The sequence below is a fragment of the Lepidochelys kempii genome, chromosome 6, assembly GCF_965140265.1.
Source record: "Lepidochelys kempii isolate rLepKem1 chromosome 6, rLepKem1.hap2, whole genome shotgun sequence".
Lineage (NCBI taxonomy): Eukaryota > Metazoa > Chordata > Testudines > Cheloniidae > Lepidochelys > Lepidochelys kempii.
Genome location: NC_133261.1, coordinates 87,699,057 through 87,725,728, shown reverse-complemented (window position 1 = coordinate 87,725,728; position 26,672 = coordinate 87,699,057). Strand labels below are relative to the sequence as shown.

General features: G+C 41.9%; 1 protein-coding gene across 16 annotated transcripts in view; it reads left to right on the top strand.

The window, feature by feature from the left end:
* The window catches only part of RALGAPA1 (Ral GTPase activating protein catalytic subunit alpha 1), a 231,449-nt gene that overhangs the window by 68,601 nt on the left and 136,176 nt on the right, over positions 1-26,672 (top strand). For 11 of the 16 annotated variants that reach the window (XR_012159487.1, XM_073349047.1, XM_073349045.1 and 8 more), the window contains 5 exons: positions 13,185-14,747; positions 16,696-16,820; positions 20,511-20,727; positions 22,391-22,567; positions 25,654-25,806. Coding sequence is in view for 15 of the 16 variants with exons in the window: in XM_073349047.1 (XP_073205148.1) it covers positions 13,185-14,747; positions 16,696-16,820; positions 20,511-20,727; positions 22,391-22,567; positions 25,654-25,806 (2,235 nt within the window). In the remaining variant the exon portion in view is untranslated. The remainder of the gene's footprint in view (positions 1-13,184; positions 14,748-16,695; positions 16,821-20,510; positions 20,728-22,390; positions 22,568-25,653; positions 25,807-26,672) is intronic. The other 5 variants (XM_073349050.1, XM_073349049.1, XM_073349052.1 and 2 more) reach the window with 3 other exon arrangements.

Genomic DNA, 26,672 nt, shown 5'->3' with positions numbered 1-26,672 from the left:
TGGAACATAATCCAACTTTTTTATCTGATGACTCAGACATTGGTGAAAGGATATCTCCTCCTCCACCAGCATGCCAATGCAGTCCTGGTGTTGAATCTAATGGGCTTCCTTTAGATCTCAGAAAGCATGAATATTGGTGCCAAGGGAGCAGAATTTTTATTTACTCACTCGACTCCAAAATTTGGTGGACCAGGCAGCGTCAGAAAGGAACAGACACCAGCCAAAATTAACCCATTCTGATAAAGAGGCTAAGCGTTTGGACTTGTTCAGTAGAAAAGTCTTTTCCTCCACTAGCCTGCAATTCAGAATAACAAACTATCAGAATGGACAAATTCAAGTTTGTAACTATAAGAAATTCACAGAATTTCAGATCAACTCCCACAGGAATTTAGTGGACAGTTTGAAGTGCTTATCGAGGAAGAAAAGCTGATTGCGAGATCATCACCGCAGACTGCACTTGCTGTAGCTGACACAGCCTCCCATTCAATGGCCATGGCAGTGCTCATGGGGAGAGCATTGTGGCTTCAGTCCTCTGGGTTCCTGGGAGAGGTCCAATCCACGGTAGAGGGCTTGCCCTTTGAGGAGAGCAGTCTCATTAGTGAGAAGACAGAAGTCCCTACGCTTAGCAAAAAAATTATAGGTTTCAGAGTGGTAGTCTGTATCAGCAGAAAGAACGAGGAGTACTTGTGGCACCTTAGAGACTAAAAAATTTATTTGAGCACAAGCTTTCGTGGGCTAAAGCCAGCTTCATCAGATGCATGGAGCGGAAAATACAGTAAGAAGATATTTTGCTATAGATATATACAGAGAACATGCAAAAATGGGGGATGCCATGCCAACTCTTAACGAGACCAATCGATTAAGGTGGGCTGTTATCAGCAAGAGGGAAAAAAAGCTTTTGTAGTGATAATCAGGATGGCCCATTTCAAACAGTTGACAAGAAGGTGTGAATAACAGTAGGTGCTCACCGTTTGCTTGGGGTTTATACACCAGCACCCTAGAGAGAGTTCCGTAGGCTGCAATCATACAAGCAAAGATCTACTTCCCAACCATTTTTCCACCGCAGAACTTATGAGCCTCCAAGGCAGTGTCAGAGGCTGCAAAGAACTAGACAGACTGCTCCTCTTGCTTTCACCTTTGGAACCCAGCCATCTATAAGGAAACAATTATGACAAGATTGTCTAGAGCTGTGAACCAAGTCTGCTGCTAAACTTGTCTTCCTATACCCGATTTGGAGGCCATCTAGTCTATTTCTTCAACTGGTGGATCAAACATCCAACAGATGGGTCCTCGACATTGTTCATGCGGGATACATGATACAGTTCCTCTCCCTTCCCCCTTTACAATGTCCAGCCCTCTTTCTCTTCAGCGACCACTGACATGAGGAGATGCTCATTCAGGAAAAAGGTTCCTTCTGCATCTGGGAGCCGTACACTCCTCAATAACAAGGAAAAAGGTTCTATTCAAGATTCCTGATTTCCCCTCTTCCCCCCTGCCCCCCCCCCCCAAAAAGGGGAGAATGGAAACCTATCCTAGATCTATGGTGACTCACTGTCTACATTCGAGCAGTACATTTCGGAATGGGAATGTTGGCAGCAACAGTTCTCTCCATTAAACAAAGGAGATTGGTTCACAGTTCTCAACATGAGATCCCTATTTTTATATAGATATCCACCCAGCATACAAGAAATTTCTCAGAGTTGCTGTAGGTCCAAAACACTATCCCTACAAGGTGCTTCTTTTGGATTTCTTACAACCCCAAGGGTGTTTACAAAGGTGATGTCAGTTGTGGCAGCTCACCTCTAACACAACAGAATTTCTATCTTTCCATACCTCAATGATTGGCTGTTGACATGAAGATCTCATCAAGAGGTCCATTCAGCAACAACAGCTCTTCTCAAGCTGCTGCAATCACTGGGCATCTGTGTAAACAAAGAGAAATCCATGTTGGTCCCTACATAGATGCTCTGATAAAGTTCTGTCATCACTGAACTCTATCAGAGTCAGGGCATATCTCCCAAAGGACAGACTCCTGATCATGAAGGCACTAGTCGCAAAGCTTCAAGCCAGTTCAGACATTGGTTGGGTCATGTCTTAGGCCTGGTCTACACTGGGGGTGGGGGGGGATCGATCTAAGATACGCAACTTCAGCTATGAGAATAGCATAGCTGAAGTCGCCATACCTTACATCGACTTAGAATCACTTACTTCGCGTCCTCGCAGTGTGGGATCGACGGCTGCCACTCCCCCGTCGACTCCACTTCCGCCTCTCGCCATAGTGGAGTTCCAGAGTTGACGGCAGAGCTTAGTCTCTTAAGCCACTTGGCTGCCTGTGCATATGTAACAAAGTTTTCAAGGCTTCAACTTCACAGCCTATAAGTCTGGCTCAATATAGTATATGTCCCAAGCAGAGAGAGCATGGAAAAACATGAATCTATCTCCCAGAGAGCAGGAGACTCACTAAAGTGGTGGAAATAAACAGTTATCAACTGTGTGTATGGGACTCCCATTCATTTCCCCTCCATGTGAGAAAATAATCATCACAGAAACCTGCTTGTTGAGATGGGGCACTCATCTGTGTGAACACACAGCATGCATGAGACATATGAACTCTACAAATGTCTAAACATTTTGGACTTGTAAGCAGTCCTCAGTTTGCAAAAGGTTTCTTCCATAAAAAGAACCTAAAAACAGGACATGTTCAAGTACAGTCAAACAATATGATGGCAGTATTCTATATCAACAAGCAAGGCAGCATGAAATCCAACCCAGCCATCAATTTGTATACCAGCCATCAACCTGTGAAATTGGTGAATCAGTCACCACATCATTCTATCAGCAGTGCACTTTTCAGAGATGCACGATATGCTTGGGGACAGCCTCAGCAGATTCCTATCTGGGAATCAAGAATTGGAACTACAGAACTGTCTGGTTCAATCGACATTCCAGCAATGCGGACCCTGACATGTGACTTGTTTACAATTCAGGACAACGCAAAATGTAGTAGCTATTGCTTTAGGGAAACCCAGAGTAAAGGCCCCAAAGGGAAGGCCTTTCTACTGCATCACGGCAGCTGATGTACCACTCTCCACCTGTCCCACTCTTACTATGAGCACTGAGAAAGATGAAGCATGACAGAGCATGGGTCGTCATGATTGCTCCCAAATAGCCCAGACGTTTCTGGTATCTCTGCATTCTTCAAATGTCAGCTCAATTGCATATGACCATCTTTTTCTCTGGGCTTTCCTTGCCCAAGTGCCTGAGCACAGAGTGGAGAAGCAATCAGGGCCTGATCTGGCTGTCCACCATGCCTTACTTCTACATAACAGAAGGTGAGACTGGCTAAATTGGCTGTGACAGCTCTTCCGCCCCCTTGTTCACAAGGGTGCATATTAGAATGTTAGTAATCTTTTTATCAAAACTGGCTTTCAGCACCACTGGACTTTGAGTTTAAGATTTTCAAAGGACTCTAAGGGAATTGGGTGCCAATCCTGTTCATATTGTGTGAGAGTTAGCCACCCAACTCACTTTCAGTCCTTTGAAAATCCACACTTAAGGAAAAAAGTAGTTGACCACCAGCCAGAGTTCACTAGTTAAGAAGGCTCAAAAGAAAGAAACACTTCCAAAACCTTTTCTGCATGTGCACTGTAATACACTAGTTTTCAGAAAGAAAATGACTAGCTCCAATCCAGCGTCTGAGATCTCACTTTTTCTGGTGGGGGAAAATGTGACATTTCTCTTTGAAAGTCAATCAGCTGACAGACTTGTGGCAAAAACTGAACATCTGAATCTCGAGTTTACTCTGGATTATACATATAGGACAGGTTTCAGAGTAACAGCCGTGCTAATCTGTATTCGCAAAAAGAAAAGGAGTACTTGTGGCACCTTAGAGACTAACCAATTTATTTGAGCATGAGCTTTCGTGAGCTACAGCTCACTTCATCGGATGCATACCGTGGAAACTGCAGCAGACTTTATATACACACAGAGAATATGAAACAATACCTCCTCCCAGCAGGACAGTGGGGTGGGAGGAGGTATTGTTTCATATTCTCTGTGTGTATATAAAGTCTGCTGCAGTTTCCACGGTATGCATCCGATGAAGTGAGCTGTAGCTCACGGAAGCTCATGCTCAAATAAATTGGTTAGTCTCTAAGGTGCCACAAGTACTCCTTTTCTTTTTACATATAGGACACTTTTTTTTTTATTATGGTTGTAGTTATTGAATACAAGTCTGTCATTTCTACACCTTTCAGGTGCTTCTAAATTGTGCTATAGCTCCATGAATAGAATAGCAGTAAACTTTCCAAATTTAATTCACAAAATAAAAATGAGGATTTGCAAATTGATCCTTGTAGTTAGAAATGTGATTAGTACAGTCTACTTTCTTTGGAGGCATATCTGCAGTCTTCTATCAAAGAAAATTTTTAAATTAGAATGTTTTAAAATAATTATACATGGCTCCATAACCATTTGGGACACACTGTGGTAACTAAAACATACAGGATACTTCAAGGAAGGGAGAGTGAGGCAATGTTATTGATGAAGCAAAGGAAGCAAAGATGCCTGGAAGAAATGGATTTGAAGGTGTTGGGCAGAGAACAGGCTTACTGAATAGGAAGTGGGAAATTTTCCATGGATTGGGATGAAGAGGCAAAGGAAGCCATAAATTGAGAGAGTAGGGAGGAGCAGAGGGAGATGCTTAATATTGTGCCTTTACAGCTTTCCTCCAAGTTCAGTGCAAAACTCTGATGAAACAATATTATGACTGAGAATTGAAATGTAGATAAATCTATTTTTTATAATCTCAGTGACTATAATTCAACCCTATCTCTGCACATGTTTTATATTTTCTTATATATCATACAGTCAATCCTAGAAATCTTCAGAATGAAAATATTTGTCTTTAAGAGCTCTAAGATGATAGATGAGAGCCAAAAAATCTGCTTCTTTCTCTCCACCCTCTGAACAAGCCTTCCCTGACTTCTGTGACCCTTCTGCAGATATTGAAGCTGGACCTCTCCCCATAAATTTTTGTGGAAAATCTCCTGCTTTTTGCCCATCTGCTGCTGTTTGATCTCTGAGCATGGCTATGTGCCTATTCCTTCATGCACCCCACCAGCTGCTATGAAGTAGTCGTCTTGTCCTGTCTCTCAGCATGAAGCAATGGGTGGGCCCAGCAGATGGGGATAGGGAGGTCAGAGGAAGGAGAGATGTGATTGGGTCACATTGGCGCATCTAAGAGCCCTGAGTTGCAGCCTTTCCTTCCTTTGCCTAACTACAGACTCTCCCTGTCCTGCAGCGCCCCCCTCCCAGAATCTTAGGAACTGGTCAATCCTGGGTCAATCTTAGGAAGGGTTAAACCTGTATTTTTGTGTATGTTTTGTACACCACTTGATTCAAAGCCCAAGTAGGTGTTTCTGCAATGCAATTAATAAGAAACGCACCCTCCTCCCCCGAATAAATAGTGTCCAAAATTGAATTTATGCCAGTGTGCAACAAAGATGAATTACAGTTGCTAGGAAACCATAACTTTGTTTCTGAACATAGAATCATAAAAGATTAGGGTTCGAAGAGACCTCAGGAGGTCATCCAGTCCAGCCCCCTGCTCAAAGCAGGACCAATCCCCAACTAAATCATCCCAGCAGGGCTTTGTCAAGCCGGGCCTTAAAAACCTCAAAGGATGGAGATTCCATCTCCTCCCTTGATAACCCATTCCAATGCTTCACCACCCTCCTAGTGAAATAGTTTTTCCTAATATCCAACCTAGACCTCCCCCACTGAAACCTGAGACTATTGCTTCATCTCAATAAGGTGTTAACTCAGGTACTTAAAGATGTTGATATTTTTATTATCATTAACTAATGCACTGCTAATCAAAGTGGGGAAGAAAGAAGTAAGGTGAGCATATTATGAAGAACTGCACCCTCTCCTGTGAGGGGAATCTCATTTTAGCCACTCAAGTGGGTGCAGCTTATTTTGTGGACAGAGCAGAGCTTGGATGAGTACCAATAAACCTTTTTCTAATTTGCCCCCTGCTTCTTCTCATGAATTGCCTAATCCAAAATCCATTGAAGTAATTGAAGATGCCCATTGATGTCAGTGGGTTCTAGATCTGCCCCAAAGTATTAAGCCCATGATAGAATTTTTTTAATAAAAACAAATTTATCACAACCACACCCTCTTCTCCCACCCCTCCCCCGCAATTACTTTTAGCATGAAAATACCTACTTTCTTTTTCCACCACCACCCCACAAATGGACACACTCGTATATCTCAGAAATGGCTACATGGAAGTGTATCTAACTTCTCCAAAATATTCACCTGTGGTTGAATAACAAATGAAATTTCAGCTCAAAGGTTAAATTGCTCTGCATACAAGCTCTTAAACTGGAGGTTTGTAAGGTAACTTCTTCGAGTGATTGCTCATGTGTATTCCACAATAGGTGTGCGTGCTTGCCACGTGCACCAGTGCTGGAAGTTTTTCCTATAGCAGTACCTGTAGGGAGGAACGCCCCCCGCGAAGTCTGGAGTGGCGCCTGCCTGGAGTGGTATAAGGGGAGCTGCGCGCTCCCCGCAGCCTCAGTTCCTTCTTGCCGCCAGTGAAGGTGCATCGGAACTGCTCTGCTCCAGCTTTGCTGTAGTTTGTCCCCAGAACTGTTGATCATTCAGTGTTAGTATCTGTAGTTAGTTAGCTGTTTAATTGTGTGGCTCTTGTAGGCGTTCTATGCCAAGAAGTGTTTGCGCTGTTTGGGAGAAACCCATATCAGCGAAAGGTGCAAGATTTGCAAGTCGTTTAAGCCTCAGACCAAAAGAGAAAGGGACCATGCCGGTGCCCGGAGCGCCACCGATATTGGCCCCATGTTCCAGAGGCAAGCTGCCGTTGGGATCTCGGCAGTCGTCTCTGGCCTGCTACTGGCCTCGGTTGAGGGAACATTCTCGACACCATTCACCGCTTGGGGCAGAGTCCATGTGGATCGCCCTCGACACTGACTAGACTGTCTGGCTGGGTTCTGTCCGGCCGGAACTCTCGGCACCACTTGTCCTCAAGGAGCGAATATCGACGGGGCCGCGGCGGACATCGCCAATGATCCTCGGAGAGGGTACCGCAGTCGGTCACGGCACAGTCGTCGATGCCGTTCCTGCTCGGACTCCCGCTCCAAGTCTCCGCCAAGGCACTGCAGCCCTGGGTGTCGATTGCCGGCGTCTCGCCGTTGCGGGTCCGCCCATCGAGGCTGTTCGCGGAGCAGCTGTTACTGTCCGTACTGGTTCTCCACGTCGATATCGCGGTCCCATGGCCACCATAGATCCCAGCACTGCCGCTCCTCCTGGTCCAGAGATAGCAGCAGATCTTGCGCTATTCCGCTTTCCATTCGTAGCCGTCCTTCAATGGGCCAGACCAGCCAACCCAAACAGCCTGCCCCGGCGGTGCCACAGCAGATGCAGTGGCACAGAGTGTCGTGGCCGGCCCAATGGTACCAGTGGGCACCGTGGCCTCTGGCGCAGCCCTGGGTGGGAGCTCGCTCGGTGGCTGGAGCATCAGAAGCACCATTGGCCTCCCTCTCCAGACCCCTGAGAAAGGAATCAGTGGGATGTACATCCTTGGCACCATGCCCGGAGTCCAACCAGGGGATGGACCCTCCAGTGCTAGCCGACACCCCAGCACTGCACCAGCCTCCTCGCCCTGCCCAGAGGAGGCGATTGCGGCCCCGCCCCTCTCCACTCCGCAGGAGGACTTCAAGGCCTACTAAGAACTCTTAAAGAGGGTGGCAGCAAGCCTCCAAGCCGAGGAGATGGAGGAATCCTCAGACTTCCTGTTTAACATGTTGTCCGCATCGGACAGGGTGGTCTTGCGTCTCCATGAAGGGGTGGCTAAGATTTCAAATGCCCTGTGGCAAACACTGACCTCTTTGGCCCCCATCTCTAAAAAGGCGGAACACAAGTACTTTGTATCCACTAAGGGACATGAGTACCTGTATACCCACCTGGCGCCCAACTCCCTGGTGGTCGAGTCAGTCAACCATAGGGAATGGCAGGGTCAGCCAGCCCCGACCCCAAAGAACAAAGACTCTCGGAGACTGGACTCTTTCAGAAGGAAAATTTATTCATCTTCAAGCTTCCAGTTACAAGTGTCAAACCATCAGGCTCTCCTGGGCCAGTACCAATTCAATCTGTGGGGCTCTCTGCCCAAGTTTAAGGACTCCCTCTAGGAGCGCGATAGGAAGGAATTCAGGGTGCTAGTGGAGGAAGGGGTAGCGGCCTCTAGGGCGTCCCTGCAGGCAGCCTCGGCTGCATGAACAATGGCCTCCGTGGTGTCCGTGAGACTGGCAACATGGCTCCTGCTCTCTGGGCTGTCCAGCGAGGCGCAATCTTCCATGCAAGATCTCCCATTTGATGGCAAGGCTCTGTTTGCGGAGGAAACCGATACAAGGCTGCATGGCATGAAGGACTCCCACATGACCCTCCAGACTCTGGGCCTCTCTGTCCCGGCTCCGGCAAAACCTAAGTTCAAGTCGCAGCAGACTCCTGCACAGGCCACCCTCCCGAAGTACGAGGCCGCCCATAAGAAGCAGCGGGACTGTAAGAGATGCCCTCAGAGGCAGTCTTGGCCTGCCCCCCAGCCTGGGTCCTCCAAGGGCAAGCAGGCGGGGAAAAGGCATTTTTGACGGGATGCTCGTGGGCACCCTGCCAGTCCTCACCAAAGATCCACCCCTAATAAAGCTACCCTTCTCCAGCCGGTTGTGTGCTTTCCTCCCAGAATGGTTGCAGCTAAACTCAGACTGATGGGTCCTCAACACCATCTCCCCGGGTTACACCCTCCAGTTTACTTCCTCCCCGCCCAACCACCCCCGACTCCTGTCCCTCTTGAGGGACCCCTCGCACGAAGCTCTGCTCAAGCAGGAGGTGGGGCAGCTCCTAGGACTAGAAGCGATAGAGGTGGTGCCCGAGAAGTTCGTGGGCAAGGAGTATTGCTCCTTTTGTTTTCTTACCTCGAAAGCTAAAGTGGGGCTCAGGCCTATCCTGGACCTGTGAGGTCTGAACCAGTATATTGTGAAACTCAAGGTCCGTGAGGTCTCCCTGGCCTCCATCATCCCCTCCCTGGATCCCGGGGACTGGTATGCTGCCCTCGATCTCCAGGACGCGTACTTCCACAGCCACATATTCGAGGGGCACAGGTGCTTCCTCCGTTTCGTGGTGGGACAGAATCATTACCAATTCACGGTCCTCGTGGTTGGTCTGTCCACTGCCCCCCAGGGTGTTTTCAAAATGCATGTTGGTGGTAGCGGCCTACCTCAGACGGTGTGGGGTCCAGATATTTCTCTATCTGGACAATTGGCTTGTCAAGGGCACCTCCCGGTCGCAGGTGAGGGATCACATGGTGCTCCTCCTGTCCACGTGCACCTTGGGCCTGTTGGTAAACAACACCAAGTCCACGTTAGTCCCAGTCCAATGCATAGAGTTTATCGGGGCACTGCTGGACGCAGTGTCGGCCAGCGCCTCTCTCCCACCAGACAGATTCGAGTCCCTGAAAGGTCTCATCGACTTGGTCACAAGGTTCCCAGTGACAACAGCCAGGGTTTGCCTGCAACTCTTGGGTCACATGTCGGCGTGCAAGTACGTTGTCCATCATGCCAGACTCAGGATGAGGCCCCCTCCAGGTCTGGTTGGCCTCAAATTTCTCCCAGGCCACGGACAGGATGGATAAGGTCCTTACCATGCTGGACTCTGATCACCACTCTACGGTGGTGGTCCGCCCCAAACAACATGCTCCAAGGGGTCCCATTCAGGGACAGGGCACCGTTGTTGGAGCTGGTGTCCGATGCATCGGACCTAGGTTGGGGGGCCCATGTGGGGAACTTTCAGACCCAAGGCCTGTGGTCGGCTCAAGACCTGACCCTACATATAAATGTCAAGGAGCTCAGGGTTGTGCGGCTGGCGTACATGGCCTTCCGCTCGCACCTGGAGGGCAAGGTAGTCAGGGTCCTCAAGGACAACACTGCCTCGATGTTCTATGTCAACAGGTAAGGCGGGGCCCAATTTTCTGCCCTCTGCCACGAAGCCCTCAGGCTGTGGGACTTCTCTATAGCCCATAACATCCACCTGAAGGTCTTCCACCTACCAGGCACCCGAAATGAGAGGGTGGATTGCTTGAGCAGGGACTTTTCCTTGCAACACGAGTGGTCCCTCCACCCAGAAGTGGCCCACTGGCTCTTCCGAAGGTGGGGAGCTCCCCGGTGGACCTATTCGCGACTCGGCAGAACCAGTGATGCCCCCTGTTCTGCTCCAGAAGGGGTCTGGGGAGGGGCGCTATCTCCGACGCCTTTCTCCTGTCCTGGTCAGGCCGGCTTCTCTACACCTTTTCCCCCATTCCGTCTAATCAGCAGGGTCCTGGAGAAGATAAAGATGGACAAGGCCTGGGTCCTCCTGATTGCCCTGGCATGGCCCAGGCAGCATTGGTATGGGACCTTCACAGGCCTGGCGGTAGCTCCGCTGTGGCTGTTGTCGCTCCGCCCGGACCTGCTCTCTCAGGACCAGGTCCAGCTCCGCCCACGCCCTGCGTTCCTCCCGAAGGTGGTCTCCGCCTACCACATGGGTCAGGACATTTTTCTACTGGTCCTCTGCCCCAAGCCTCACATGTCCAGTGAGGAGCACTGTCTCCACACGCTCGATGTGCAGCAGGCTCTGGCTTTCTAACTCGAGCGGACCAAGCCGTTCAGAGACTCCTCGCAACTGTTTGTCACCTCGGCTGAGTGTGCAAGGGGCCAGCCCATTTCCTGCTATGAGCTGGTGGGTGTCCCCCAACCACCTATTGTGAGGGCACACGCGACTTGGGCGCAGGCCTCATCGGCTGCCTTGATGGCCCACGTCCCCGTCCAGGAGATTTGTAGGGCCACCATGTGGTCTTCCGTTCACACGTTCACCTCGGACTATGTGATCGTCCCCCAAACCAGGGATGACGCTGGGTTCGGCAGGGCTGTCCTGCATCCTGGGAACTTGTGAACTCCTACCCACCTCCAACAGATATAGCTTGGAATCATCTATTGTGGAATACACATGAGCAATCACTTGAAGAAAAGACAGTTAGCTTTTCTGTAACTGGTGTTTTTCGAGATGTGTTGCTTATGTCTATTCCACATCCCACCCTCCTTCCCCTCTGTCGGAGTTGTCTGGCAAGAAGGAACTGAGGGTGGGAGGAGTGCGCAGCTCCCCTTATACCCTGCCAGGCAGGTACCACTCCAGGGGTCGGGGGGGGGGGGTTGCGCTCCCCCGTACGGGTACTGCTAGAAGAAAAACTTCCAGCACCGGTACATGTGGCAAGCACACACACCTATTGTGGAATAGACATGAGCAACGCATCTCGAAGAACACCAGTTACTGAAAAGGTGACTGTCTTTTCAGCCTCAATCTTAACTAAATGTTGCTGTCATCGTTTTAGGTGACTAGGAACTAGTAATTCAGAAAATTTTAAAGTGAAGCCAGCCCACTTTCTTTAACATAGGATGGTTAATCTGGCAGTAACATGTCAGATTCTCTCTTGTTAAATTTTGGGGTGGAATATATCCTGGTTTCAAATAAACCATTGCAGTCCTGAAGATGACTGTTTTAATTAATTTAACCTTAATAATTCCTCCATTTTTATGATCACGTAACCTTAATGGTGTTCCTTCAACCTCGTTAATATTGTTTCTGGCTTTTAAAAAGAATCTGCAATTAAAAAACATAACCAGGAAGTGAGTGATTCTAACAAAAATGAGGCAGATATTTTTATAATAAAACTCTGTTACACATTCCATTAAAAATACTGCCTCGAATAGCTGTAATTCCTCTCAGGAAACTGATACTATCTGAGCATCTGCAACAGACTTGCTGTTATCCATTTTTCTGTATCTTACCTTGCTGATTTCGTAGTATATATGTTGTAATGTTAGTGTTTCCTTTAGATTTTTAGGAAATTTGAGGGATGAAGTTATAGTTTCTCAATTCAATGGATTATGTGAAATGAATTGGTGTGATCTCTGCCCATTTGCTCGGGGATATATATTAGACCTGCAGCAGCCCTGCACTTCAGTTAGTACTAACTTTCACTTTATTAGCAGGCTCAGCAATGGGGCCAAGAACTAATAATTGAACGGGCATAGAGTGCTTTCTCCTTTCACCGTGAAAGATAGTTTTTCTTGTATACTGTTTAACTGTATTCGGTTTGGTAACTCTCACAAAGTTTAAATTTAATTGAATAAAACAGTTTTGTTAGGGGGGTTGGTTTTTTTGTTTGTTTGTTTGGTTTTTGGTTTTTGGGAGCGGGCAAGGGTTTTGTGGTGGTGGTGGTGGTTTTTTTTTTTTTTTGTTTTTCGAAGGAAGTTTTTTTGTTTTGTCTTTTGGTCTGGTACCGGTCCTGGTCTGTTTTTTTTGGCTTCCCAAAAATGGGATTTTTTTAACAGTTAGTGTCGTAATAACTGATACATAGATAATGGATATCCCTTTAGTTTTGCATTCTTGAAGACTAGAAATATTAAGAAATGTCCTTTTAACAATAAAGAATTAAGTTGGTTTAACTTGTGCTTCATTTGTACATGTGCGTCCCAGAGACCCAAACTCGTCCACATCTTCTTTTTTTAAAACTTAAGCCTTTGTGTATGCATTATGTGTTAGATTAAAAAAAAATTACTAGACTGATAAATATTAGGTGTCACCCATGTGTACTGAACATTCTTATTTTTCCAGATAACTGCCATGTTCTCCTCTTGAATTATATATTTCTCAAGAGTTTAAATCCATGAAGAGTTCTGTTGTTGAGATAATTAATATTACAAGTACCTTTTTCTCTTTTGAACGTTAGTTAAAATAATCTTGCTTAAATTATTTAACTTATTGGCACAGCTCTAGCTTTAACTGTACTTCCAAATGTTCCATGATCTCACTGTCCATTTCCATGCATGTTAACGTTTAAACTGTGTTCTGATGGTCTAACTCATTTATAACATATTCTGTAGTGAATATTGTGTATGTATTTTTAACAACATTTAATATTGGATAAAATATCTTTGTACTTAAGAAACAAGGCTCTGTGCTCTTCTGGGCTTTTTTTTAAAAGCCTATAATTAGGATATAGCAGTGAATAAAAATAATAATAATAATCTGTATAGACTTACCTTGTGCACATTACCTATAATTTTTTTCTACAGACATTGATGATGTTCAAATTCTTCCACGTCCATCTCGAGTCAGACATTTTTCACAGAGCGAGGACCCTCCAAGCGAAGTTTTTGGTGCACTGAATGAGGAACAGCCACTGCCAAGAAGTAGCAGCACGTCTGACATCCTGGAACCATTCACAGTTGAACGAGCCAAAGGTGCAGTTCCTGTCATTGACAGTTCATCCCATGATGCGCCAAGCTTACAGAGTTCCACTGAGACCTCTTCAATATATAGATCCACTGAAGGTCATATTACTGATACGAATAGCAGAGAGTCCTCCTTGGAAGTTGGGGATAGTATTTATGACCATCTCTGTCATTTGATAGGGCCGGTAGATCTTGCAAATACATCTTTTGAACAAAGCCAGTATGTTGACCTTGAAGGTGAAGATGATCTTCTTTCCTCTCTGAGAGCATATCTTAAGGAAAAAGAAGAACCTTGCAGTCACTATGAGATAGATAAATTTGAGGCTTCTCCTCCTGAAGTCAATACAACAGAAAATAGAAATGATAGTTTACAACTGGACGAATTAGAGCATAGAGATCAGACTGTTAAATGTGCAGGTAGCAACACTGTTGCCGAAAGAGCTGAACATGTAGCACTACAACTAAAACAAAACCAAAGTGGCTTTATAAGTAACATTGCACCTACCCAGGTAGAGAGTGTTACAAGAAATCAAGCGATCGAAAAAGCCAAACCGTTAAATATTGATAAACCCAATGAAAGCTTATTTGAGTATGGGTCAAGTAGCCCTGATAACAAAGGAAGAAAGCGATACCTGTACAGACAAACAGCCACTGAAGTTGATGTAGATATAGCTGTGGAACTAGCTTTAGCTGAGAAGCCTAGAAGTGCCCAGTTGAACGAAAAAATAACCAACACACGTGTTATGCATGCAAAGAAAGTTCTACCTAAAGCACCAGTTAACCCTGAAATGCCTCATGCTCCAGGCAAACTTTTACCAACTAAAAGGAGTATATCTGAAACAGTAACCCATAAGGCCAAAATTATGAGAATAACGGCTAAGAAACGAAATAGCGTTCATGTTACTTTTAGACCATCCACTGAATCGGTTCAATTTTATAACCCTTTAGAAAACAAAGAGGCCCCCTGGAGGGCAAGACTTCGCAAACTCGGTGGCTTCAGTAGTGGTAGTAGTAGCGGTAGCAGCAGCAGTAGCAACACAAGCACTGGCTCATCTGCGGTCTTGGAGCTAGTCAGACCAGGAATGTATAGACCTCTAGATGCAGCCAATGCAGCTTCAGTTAGTAGTAAACAGACTAAGGAATCCACAGAAGCTCGAACACCCGTGTTGCAGAAAGAAGGTATTGCAGCTAATCCGTTGCATAATCGTAGTGCACCTAGGTCATCAGGTCAGGAGTCAGGACCACAACAGGGCTCCCTGGGTGGTGTTTATAAAACTGTTGTACATGCTCTTTCGAAGCCGAAGGCAAATGTTTCCCCACAGAGGCAGAACAGAATACCAGCAGAGGCTCCACTGAGGGATCTGTACAGTCATGTAATGGGCTATTTTGGAAGGAAAGCTGCAGGTGAGCACTAACAGTGTGCACAGTGCAAAAGGAGAAAGGCAGCACCAGTTTGGCTTAATGCAACTGAAGCAAGCTCTTATAAGCAATCAAAAGGCTTTGGGATGATCACTGCTTTCCCTGTTTGGTTATGCATGCGCCTTTAGCAAGCTGAAATTTTTCCCAGCATAAGTTATGTTTATGTACTTTAAATTACTAATTTCCCTTTTAAAGATACTTAGTTGAACCTCTTTGCTGCTGAAGACCATCAAGTTAGGGAAGAGGAAGAGACAGTAAATGACCTACCAAGGGATCAAATGCAAGTCTCCCTGTATCCTAGCCTACGCTAGAGGGCTTTGAAATTCAGCCTACTGTATGGCTTTCAGATATTTTTTTTTTATTTCTAGTGGAATAGTAAGTCCTGGTACCTATAGTTTGTCTGTCTGGGAAAAAAGACTCTGCTGTCAGCCAGTTAAACTGAGCTATTAAAATTGCTAGTTCATTTAGTATGTTTTCTTCCTCCTCTCCTCCAAAACAAAAAATTCTCCCAAAATTAGGCTTTGAAGTTGAGACCTGGCTTTTAATCAGTTATGTAACGCATACAGAATATTTTTAACATTAAGTAAAACAGAGAAATTTCCTCTTATTTGGATGGCTTCATTAGAACAATCCGATATGGCTTTAGTAATTTTTTGTTTGAACCATTTCAAAACATGCTTTAGGCCTTTCTGTATGCATTCACTGAAGTGGATGCAGTTACATCTCGGCAATCTCTATCATTGCTTTCTTTTTCTTGGGATCATGGATGTACATAAAGGTCTCATGGTAGTCTTCTGTCAGCTGAATATGGGACCTCTGTGGACTTGATCGATCAGACAGAACAAGGCTATCATTATAATATTCATCATCTTAGTTTACATCTTAAATAACCTTAAATGAACAATAAATTAACTTTCAGCAGTAAGGTAGGTTTTCCTTTTTACACTGTTATGCTAGCATGATTAACAGAATGTTCTGTCATGCATCCTGCATTGAGATGTTAATGCCACCTGAGGGCAGTCTTTTAGGCGTAGCACCACAGTCTGGGCAGTGGTACTATTATCATAATGTCTCAGAAAAAAATTTTCTGTATCATTTGTTTTAACATATTTTATGTAGTTTCTCCAAGAGAAACTGTTTACATTTGCAAAAGTATTGAGACACAAATGATTCCAAAATATCATTTTATTTGAAATTTTGATATGAAGGTCTTATGTTAAATTCATATAATAAGTTTCATTGTAGTCTCCTGAGGGATAATTTTTATGTAGGAATATGAACTTGAACAAATTGCTCCTTAAAGGCTAAAATGCTATAATTAGGTATAACATTCATAGTATAATTAAGGCAACGTAATTCTATATAATGTGGAAACTAAAAAATATAGCAATTAATTAATTGTTCATAAATCACTGACCATTTAAAGAGTTTTTTGAGTTTGTATTCCATGTTGCACCATACATTATTTTTGTTACATAACACTTTATTTGCAAGTATACTAACTGTATACAGTACTACATTGACATTTATCATATTTCTTTATCTAGTGTACTTTCTTCACCAACATTGTTCCTCATTAGAAATAATAAAAATTCCTAGGGTTTTTTTTGGGGGGGAGGGTAATGTGGAGGAAGGGAGGAGGGGTGTATGCTGTATCCTTAAAGCAAGCATTAACAACTTTGAGTAGTGCTTATCTGTAAGCTTTCTTGCTCTTTAAGGTTATAGTGGAAATTGACTAACACCTGCTTAGTGGGGAGGAAAAAGGAGATTTACTAATTCTTAAAATTGAACCTATTCAAGAGGAGAAAACTCATAAATGCATGTTTGGGCAGTAATTTTTTTTACTGACTAGGTTTCTTGATTTGACTTCTGTTTTCTAAAATGTATTTTTAAAAGTATCCCTTACTATATGTAGTCATTCATTTGCTTTTAGCCAATAGAGAGGACATGAGTCAAAAGCTGCACCCTCTTGCTAGCGATATTGGCAGTAGCAATACAAATGTTCCTGACCTCATGGATGAGTTTATAGCTGAGAGACTCCGCAGTGGTAGTGCATTGGTAAGCTTTTACGACTTTTTTACATGTAAAAACAATATGCAAACACATTTATAAAATTATTGTTTAAGTTACAGAAATATTTTATTCTGGATTTAAGAACCAGAAATAAATTATATGAAAATCACTGCCCATTAGATTGTAAATCCTGTTTTTTAAGTCATGTTGCATGCATATTATGTCACACACCATGACTTAAAAAACAGAGTTTACAATATAAGGGGCAGTGACATAATATGCACACATACTCTTTTATGCTAAAATTCTTCATTATTCATTATTATTGATTCTGCAAACAATATATGTCACTTCACGCAAATGAGTATTCTGTTGCATCGTCTCTTCAAGTTGAATGGCACTAATCCTGGGCACAGTTACTTGTATGCATAAGTGTTTGCACGATCAAAGCCTGAATGTGTGTATTAACATACACAATGTGATATTGTATATTGTTCTGTGAAGGTGTATTCACTGGCACAATCTAGAAGACTAAATATTTTTAAATGGTATATAGTTTGCCTTCACTTCTTTTCATTTCACTTCTTATCAATATATTTTTGTATCAATAGCTTTCTGCTCTAGAGCCTGGCTTTTTCACTGTTGTCATCTTTGATCAGTAATGCAATGTTTGAGATGTCCTCATTCATAATCATGTAGGCAGTTCTGTATTACAAGCATTGGATTGAGTTGTCACTGAAGAATTATGAAAAGAGGCAGCTGATTGGAGAAGATAAATGTTTTATTAATTGACAGCGATGGGAAAGGAAAAATATAAAATTACTATTTTATTGCAAGTTTTTCTGTCAACGAAGAGACAGAATGGGAAGCAATTTAAATTTATTATTATTTCAGACTTACTGATCACTCCAATTTTGTGTGGCTAGCAAATTCCTTTTCAGTAGGTGGTGGATGTATCCAATGCCGTTCTAAGGTTTGCTCACATATAAAGTTTGCAAAGAGTAGTCGGGCTCCTTAATAGTATGGGGTAAAAGAGGAGCAATTTCCATGTAGTTCGTTTGGATTGATTTATCTTCATATCTGATGAATGATAGATAAGTGGCAGGTGATTTGCCTTAAATATCTGTTCAAATGCTGGTTCTTTTTGCCTTCAAAGGTACATCCCATGTTTATCAGATTTTAACTGTTGGTGCACAGTATATTGCATAGTCCCAATACAGCCTACAGCATGTATAGAACAAATTGCCAATCCTTTATCTTGTTGCCATGTTCCATTATTCAATTCCAAAACCACTGAATTTTTGGCCATTCTCTGTGTGTATTTAAAGATGTCTTTTTTTTAATTACACCATTCAAAATCATTTGACTCAGATGTTACTTATGCACCTCCATTCTTAGAAAGGATCTGGTTCTTTCTCTAGATCGGGGCGGTCAACCTGAGCCGGAGAAGGAGCCAGAATTTACCAATGTAGGTTGCCAAAGAGCCACAGTAATACGTCAGCAGCCCCCCCATTAGCTCCCCACACCCTGCTCCCAGTGCCTCCCACCCCCTGGCAGCCCCGCTGATCAGCGCCTCCCCCTATCTCCCTACACCTCCCAATCAGCTGTTTTGTGGCGTGCAGGAGGCTTTGGGGGGAGCGGGGAGAAGCGAGGGCATGGGGGGCATGGGGGGAGGGGGGAGTGGGGCTGAGCAGTGAGCACCCTCCAGCACGTTGGAAAGTTGGCACCCGTAGCTCCAGCCCCAGAGTCAGTGCCTATACAAGGAGCCGCATGTTGATATCTGGAGAGCCACATGTGGCTCCGGAGCCACAGGTTGGCCACCCCTGCTCTATATGATTCAAAGTTGAACATCATGTGTTGTTACTAAGGAATGAATAACCTTCTATTCATAAAATCAAATGAACCCTTATTATAAAATGGAAAATGTTAACTAGATTATATCAACGTCATAAACTCATTCTGTGTTTTTGGTAAATCAGTTTACTCAAACAAAACAGAAATAGACAGAGAGGACAGATGAGTGAGGAAAAGGAAAAAACTTTCTTTTATAAGTAGGGGGTCAAACATGTTGACTATACCTGTTATCAGTTCAGGCAGCAAACATGGCTCTTACCTCAGTGTTATAGAAAGTTGTGGTCCCTGCTGAGGTCAGCTGGAATGAGGAACTGAGACCCAGTTGCTGGATGGAATTCCCCCTTGACCTTATGGCAGATTCATAAAGGGAATGTCAGGCAAGGTCCAGATCGTTAGCCCAACAAGTGTTACATTGTTAGATCCATAGAATCATAGAATAGTAGGGTTGGAAGAAACCTCAGGAGATCATCTAGTCCAACCCCCTGCTTAAAGCAAGACCAACCCTAACTAAATCATCCAAGCCAGGGCTTCGTCAAGCCGGGCCTTAAAAACCTCTAAGGATGGAGATTCCACCACCTCCCTAGGTAACCCATTCCCGTGCTTCACCACCCTCCTAGTGAAATAGTTTTTCCTAATATCCAACCTAAACTTCCTCCACTGCAACTTCAGATCTTTTTTCCTTTTCTGTCATCTGCCACCACTGAGAACAGCCTAGCGCCATCCTCTTTGGAACCCCCATTCAGGTAGTTGGAGATACAAGAAACATCAAACTTACGTCATGAAAACTATACCAACCTAGTGAAACCTGTAATTTAAGATCAGATAGTAATAAGGAAAGGACAAAGGAAAGAACAGATCAGGTCTAGTGTTTGAAAAACAAAACAAAAAAATCCTCTCACAGGTTACCTTTAGTCTCTTAACTTTTAGTTCATAGAAAAGTTCAGGATGTTTCATAAAAACTTGTTAAAAGGGCAGTTGTGAGAGTCCAGGAACACACACACAAGGTTTCACATACTTTAGTCTCTTCTGGATAAGGAAGGATCTGTAGGTTCCATTGTCACAATACATTGAAAAGGTATTCAAGTGAATATTGAGTATTATGTTTAGTGTCTAGGGCATTAAGATATACATAGGATTTGAGTCTTGGTACATATTGAGATTTTGCTTTCAGTTTTGTAGGCTGCAAGTCAAAATTTGTCAAGGTTTTATGGAGTTTTTTCTCACAAATACTTAAAGAAATCTAAAGTTAAAAAATTTGTTTAGTATTTTGGAGATAATTTTAAAAATATTCTCTCTCCATATTATTTGCATCTCTCTAGTTTTAGCAAATATGTTTCACATATTGGCCTCATTCCCAGTCTTTTGAAGTGCATGCACATTTGTTTGTTCCCTATTTTTGGTGCGCAAAAAGCCCAATGCACAAGTGTGGGTAAGGGATTTGTGTGCACAATGTTATATGTATGTGCAAGATCCACATTTATTATTGGCTCATTGGGTTTTTTGCACACACAAGTTAGGCACTCACAAAATGAAGGCCCTAGAATTCTCTGCACTGAGCATTTTTTTTGATACAGCTATAAATACTGGAAGAATGGGTTCAATTATTTTTTAATATTACTTTTGAATTATTTTAATAAAGGAGGTAATTTCTAATCAAAACATTGTAACTTGAATACTTTCAATAAACTAAAGTGCATTTTCTAAAAAGAAATATACTTTTAAAAAATATTTATATACTTCATAATATTTAGACATTTTAAATTTGATTATTTGTGAACTATTTCCCTGAATATTGACATTTGTAAATGTGTGATAACTGCTTGTTGTGAATAAGGAAACGTTATTAGATTGTAAAATACTTTATAATTCTTCAATTAATAGAATGTGACAAGAAGAGGGAGCAGTCCTGGCAGCCTGGAAGTTCCAAAAGACCTTCCTGATATATTAAACAAGCAGAGCCAAATGCGCCCTATAGATGATCCAGGTGTGCCTTCTGAATGGACATCTCCTGCCAGTGCAGGAAGCAGTGACTTGATCAGTTCAGATAGCCATTCTGACTCATTCAGTGCTTTCCAGTATGATGGCCGCAAATTTGAAAGCAAGTATATTTTTCCGAAAGTAGTAGTGTTTTTTATCTGTGTATTTATTTCCATTTTAAAATAAGTTGTATACAGCTGCCTCATGAAGAGGATTTCATATGAACATCCATTGATGTTATCAGTAGTTTAGTTAGTGAAGTAATATAGTTCTTGAAACATGCAGTAATTCTTATTAAAATAGCTTTATTCACTATTTGTATTGTAGTACAGCCCAAAGCAGAAATGGAGCCTTACTGTGTAATGTGTTGAACAACCTCCCTCCCCCTAAAACACCACACGACATACCTAGGAAGATATGGTCCCTACACTGACACATCTTCATGCATTCATTTTGGAAGTCTTTTTTTACTTCCTCAAAACATCGGTTTAAATATAAAAAAGTAAAACCTTTCTTAGTATAGCAATCTATTTGACTATGTAGTTAGGAATAGTGAAGCAAAATACTACCTGATAAGACATAGGTAATTATTAAACCATTTTTTTTGCATTTTTTTATTCATGCCACTCCCATTCTTGTTAATGGAAAGAGGCTTCAGGTGTCACTGAGGACTATGACTTCACAGCTTGTACAAGCGAGATGTGATGGGTTTTCTTTGGAAAATCTACGTAAAGCATGGGAATTAATTATTCACTTTAGAAGTTAAATAACTACCAGATAAAACCTGTGCTGTCTTACTGGTGTACTTTGTAAAGTGTAAAAAAGCCAAAAATGGGTGAGAACTTTAAAATTACAAAGAGAGATTGTGAATCTCAGTAATGATTGAACCTGGTGATGCTTACAACAAAAAGAGCCCTAAACAATGCTTGTAGCTGTTCCATTGATTCAACAGACATTGTAGGCTTCAGAGCGACACGTGGAATGACAATCCTGGAATCTTACTGTATAGCCTTAACTATAGCAGAGCAACAAAAGCTATGTTGGCCAAACTGATTTGAGCATGAAATTTTGTCTTCAGCGTTAAATCTAAAATTCAGGATACAAAACAATCAATTTAGTGCTATTTGCAGAAAACTGTCATTTGCCATAATATTATCAATTAAAGTTAATACTTAAATGTTTGTCTTTTAGGCACCATAGGGCTTGTTTACGTGGAGACTTAGTGCTCGGCAAGCCAGGATGTAAATCTACATTGCACAGCATGCTGTGTGGACCATACTATGATGCCCTAAAATTTCTGTAGTACTTCGAGTGCACTGTGGAACTTTCAGTACACAGTAGCAGAATCCACATGGCCAGTTAGCACTGGGCAAACTGGTGTGGCATATATTCACACCCTGGTTTGCTGCATACTGTCTCCATGTAGAAAAGCCATCAGTGTTGTTGAGAGGAGATTCCATAATTTGTGCATTATATTATACCTAAATGGTGAGAACGAAGTAAAAATATTTGACCTTGCCAACTAAATAGAATTGCAATAGCGGTGTGTTTTACATAAATCAGTTTTGTGACTGAAACTGGAGAATCATTTGACATAGTAAATGGTTTCCTACTTAAATGGGTGGATTTTGGAGTAATTTTCTTGAGCTGTTTGTTGTTAACATAAAGGGGTGTATACATTTTTACATAGGCCATTTTGGAAGTGTCTTTGGTTGGCAATGTTCTTTAAGTTCGTGTTCATCAACAATGGTTTAATTAACCACATAGCTCTTTCCTTACTATAGATTTCAGTTTTGGCACTGATGCTGGGACACCAGCTTCCAGTGAGATTGATGCAATTTCAGGACATCAACACAGTGCCGAGGAACAGGAAGTGGCTAGTCTAACTACACTCCACATTGATTCTGAAACAAGCAGTCTTAACCAGCAACCATTGTCTGCTGAAGCTACAACTATTACTGGTAAAGTCGTTGTAAAAATAAATATATTTTAATTTCAAATATTTTCCTATTTATGCTGAAGAATACAGGTAGCAACTTTGCAATTTAGTATATTTTCTGTGTGCAGTGATATTTGAAATTCAGGTATTGTGTTTATTGAAATCCTTATGAAAACTGAGTGAAATAACATGACTAGGAAAAACTTCCTGTTGACTTACATGATCAGCAAATATTGACATAGAGTGCTACGTATATGTTTAGTCTTCTCTGGAAAAACTGACAGATTTATCATGTGCAAAACTGTGAGCACATAATATACTGTATCTCACCGATGAAGTGTTACCAACTACTTTTATCATTACTAGAAAAACAACTCATTTTTTTATATAAATAACTCTTTAAAGTACTCTGGTATACAGTACTTTTTCAGATCAACTTACAGCTACATCATGGGATGCCTGAGACACTCCTGTCTCTTAACGTTCTCTCGGTGTGATTTGTTATGGAGCTTGATGCTTTTGATATGTAAAACGTTAACATATGTGCTGCATACAATCCATGTTCATTTGAATGTTGAGTTATTACATTTTTCTCTTCTCCCCACCCTTTTTAACATGGTAAAAATCAACCTCTTAAGAACTAGATTGTGAGCCTAAAGTGAGCAGACTCCCTTTTGTAGGAAAGAAGCTTCTCCAAGGTGCGTCCTGAGGAGGTGTCTGTTGAGTTTACTAGGGCCAGGATTTATGGATTCCACAGCCAGGTTCACATCCCTTGTTCTCTAGCTGTTTTGTATAATGCTGTGCTAGTTGCAAGCCAAGGATCAAACACGCTTGCTACTTTGAAGTTTCTTCTTTGTGACAGGACATCTGTACCCTGGGCTGTTGGGGGGAGGGGGGGGGGGTCCTATAACAAGTCAAACGCCTGCATTTTCAGACATATTGAAGACATCTCTACTTTTGGCAGATGAGCCATAGAAATACTCTATTTTCCTTTCCTGAAGCTATCTTTATACTCAGAGAAGCATGGTATTAGCTTCCTTAGACATTTTTTTCTTAGTTCCCTCCATATTTATAAACTGAAGTGGCTTTGTTCAGTTGTACTCTTGCAGTCTTAATTCTTTCTTTGGCATGGAAGTGTTATGAGGATTAATCTTACTGCCCTTGTTTCCTTGAAATTGTTGACATTTTGGATATTTGTTGGGCCAACATTTCAGGAATAGGCAATTTTTGTTTGTCAGAGATAGTTATTTTTGTTGTTTTTAGCTCTGCTTTCCAGTTTCTTAGTGGGAAATTTTCTTACCGGAAAATTAACAGGAAATGAATGAGTTTGTCAATTATTGTTCATTCAGTTGCATTAGAGCAAAATGATTCTGCAGTACGCTTTGTAAGAATTAGAGGCAACTGTGAAGGAGTATCCTTCAGTTTTCTCAAAAGAACCCAATGGCTTATCATATTCTGCATAATTAATCTGCCCCTTCCTTTCCAACTCCTATACAGAATTGTTTTGGTCACTATATCTTTCTATGTGGAGAGAGCAGAAAACAGGAGAAGAAATAAAATAAAGTTTATTTTAAGAGGTTTTAAATACAGTACTTAATGTACTCTCTTCCCCATGCCTCCCTCGCACTAAAATAAGTATTTTCTGCTTCTGTGTGGAAAGTTGTACATGTCCTTTTTGGAGAAGTCCTGGAGCTTATTAGCTTGAAATGTGCATTTTAAATAAGGTCTGAGGAAAAGATGGAGAACAAGCAATCAGTAGCTAATAAAAATCCTTTACCTTTTAACTACCAGAGGGAAACAGTTGCAGAGCAGTGCAGAAAGGGGGAAAAATACTTCCCCATGGTATATCAGTGGTGTTCTTCAGACTTTTTTTATTTAATGTCCACTTTCGTGAACTGCTACTATCTTTTTATTATAAGGGCATTAATTATAATTCCATATTTAAAGTTGTGTTGAGGTTTTCACTTGAAGCAGGATAGAAATCCCAGTATTTCATAATTGAGCAATTTAATGTAGTTTCCTGATTTAACATAATTACTGTTCAGACAACAATTGAATTTACTTTAATGCTTTCTGGATATGATCAATCTAACTTTTCAAGAGAGAACAATTAATTAAAAATCATTGTTTTGAAAGTTAGCCTTATCTTTCTTTCTTTTTTTTTTTTTTGTTCTGGTAGCTAAATTAGTTACTTTTGGAACTTCACATACATACATGTTTATCTTGACATCTCAAATATAGGCTACATTTGTCTAAATTTTAAAATTCAGAAGTTTCAGCCTTTTCATTGTAACAACTTTATTTATGCTTAGGGAAGCACATGATTTAACCACTGATCTCCCATGTTCTCTGCTACTTTACTAAATAAGCTGCCTGAGCTCTGCTGCTTATGGGGATCTCTAGCCAGCCCCTGACTCAGAGGCAAGGTGAACTGTGAGGCAAGAGAAGCAGAAACCTGCTCTCCTTTCCCAGGCCTGCTGGTAATGGAGACCTGACAAGGATACCAAGAAATAATAAAATATCAGGAGGTGTCTTTGCAGCATTGCTTCCCCAGCACAGAATTTTACTTCCCTTGGTAGTTGAAGGAATAAGAATTTTCATTTAACTACAGTTTGCTTGTTCTTTGAATTTTCTCTGACCCTATTTTTCACATTCAGGGATTTGGGCACCAATTAAATCATGACTTAAGCATATATGTAAAATCTATACCTGTTGAGAAAAATATTCACTTCAGTAGGACTTAAACACATGCTTAAATGCTTTTACTGAATTGGGATCTTGGTGAAGGAAGGTGGGAAGAAACTTGTTTGGCTGAGAACACTGAAAGTATTATCAGAGAAAATAAGTACTTTAAAACTATTTGTACTTAATGTAGACATTTGCCAATTAATCCATTTACATATTTTGGTATCAGGTTATCACTTGACTGATGACTTCTTTCACAGCACTATTCACATGGACATCTGCTTGTTGTGTATTTCTTTTCTTGGCCAAATATGATTATAAAAAGAGCTCAGGTTTTTTTAATGTTATGTTTAGAAAGCTTTTCAGAAGTTCTAAGAAATAGAAAAGATTTTTAAGGTAACTTTTAAAAAATTGCATTTACAGGCTCTGAAAGTGCTTCTCCAGTCCAGTCTGCTCTTGGATCCCGATCACAGACACCTTCTCCTGCCACTCTGAATGCAGATCATATTGAGCAGAAGGATCTGCAGCTGGATGAGAAGCTCCACCACTCAGTTTTACAGACGCCAGATGACCTAGGCAATATCTGGAATAGAAAACTTTAAAATTGTTCTTTCTTTTTCAATGCAATATAATTAATAGCTAATATCCCTTCAGTATGGAACAGTCTCATACAAGGCTTTTATATTAATTTACATTGATAGATTTTGAAATTTTTGAATGAAAATAAGTTCCTTAAAGTTACAGAAAGCCCTGTGTTTTTTGTATATCACAGCAGGTGCTCATCAGTGGATTATTTGGATTATCAGTCCAAAAAACCTTTTAATGGTTCTTTTTATGTTTAAAATCGCAGCAGTTCAATTTAATGTGCAGAATTATCCAGAACTGCATCTTCACTAATACATAAGTAATGAATCATCATTACATTTATATGATGCTATAATGTAATATTAGAATATCTGTTGTTTTTCTCTTCTGATTTATACAAACTCTTAGTTGGGGATAAATGGTACCCATTTAATCGTGTGGCACACTTGCTTTGTTGAAATGTTTGGAAGTCTAGAAATTGATAGTTTATGGAAAGGTAACTTTTTCTCTGACCCTATGTGGATCAACTATACCTAACTGCCAAACTTCATGCACAACAAACCCTTAACTACTATGGTGTAAATGCAGTAAAGGTATATAGAGAATATCTACCCTATTGTACATAGCTGCATTTTCCTCCCACATATCCTAGATGAACCACTGACCCAAATTCCAGACCCTCCTCTACAACTCACTTACAGACAGAAATAAATATATATATCCTTTTATTTTATCTTAATAGTGTTTTCTCATAGCCACTATGTGCCAGTTTTTTTTAAAAAGCGCAGTATCCAGTTGGGGCCAGATTTTCAAGAGAACGCAGATCCTATTTAGGCATCTAAATAAGTGGCCAGATT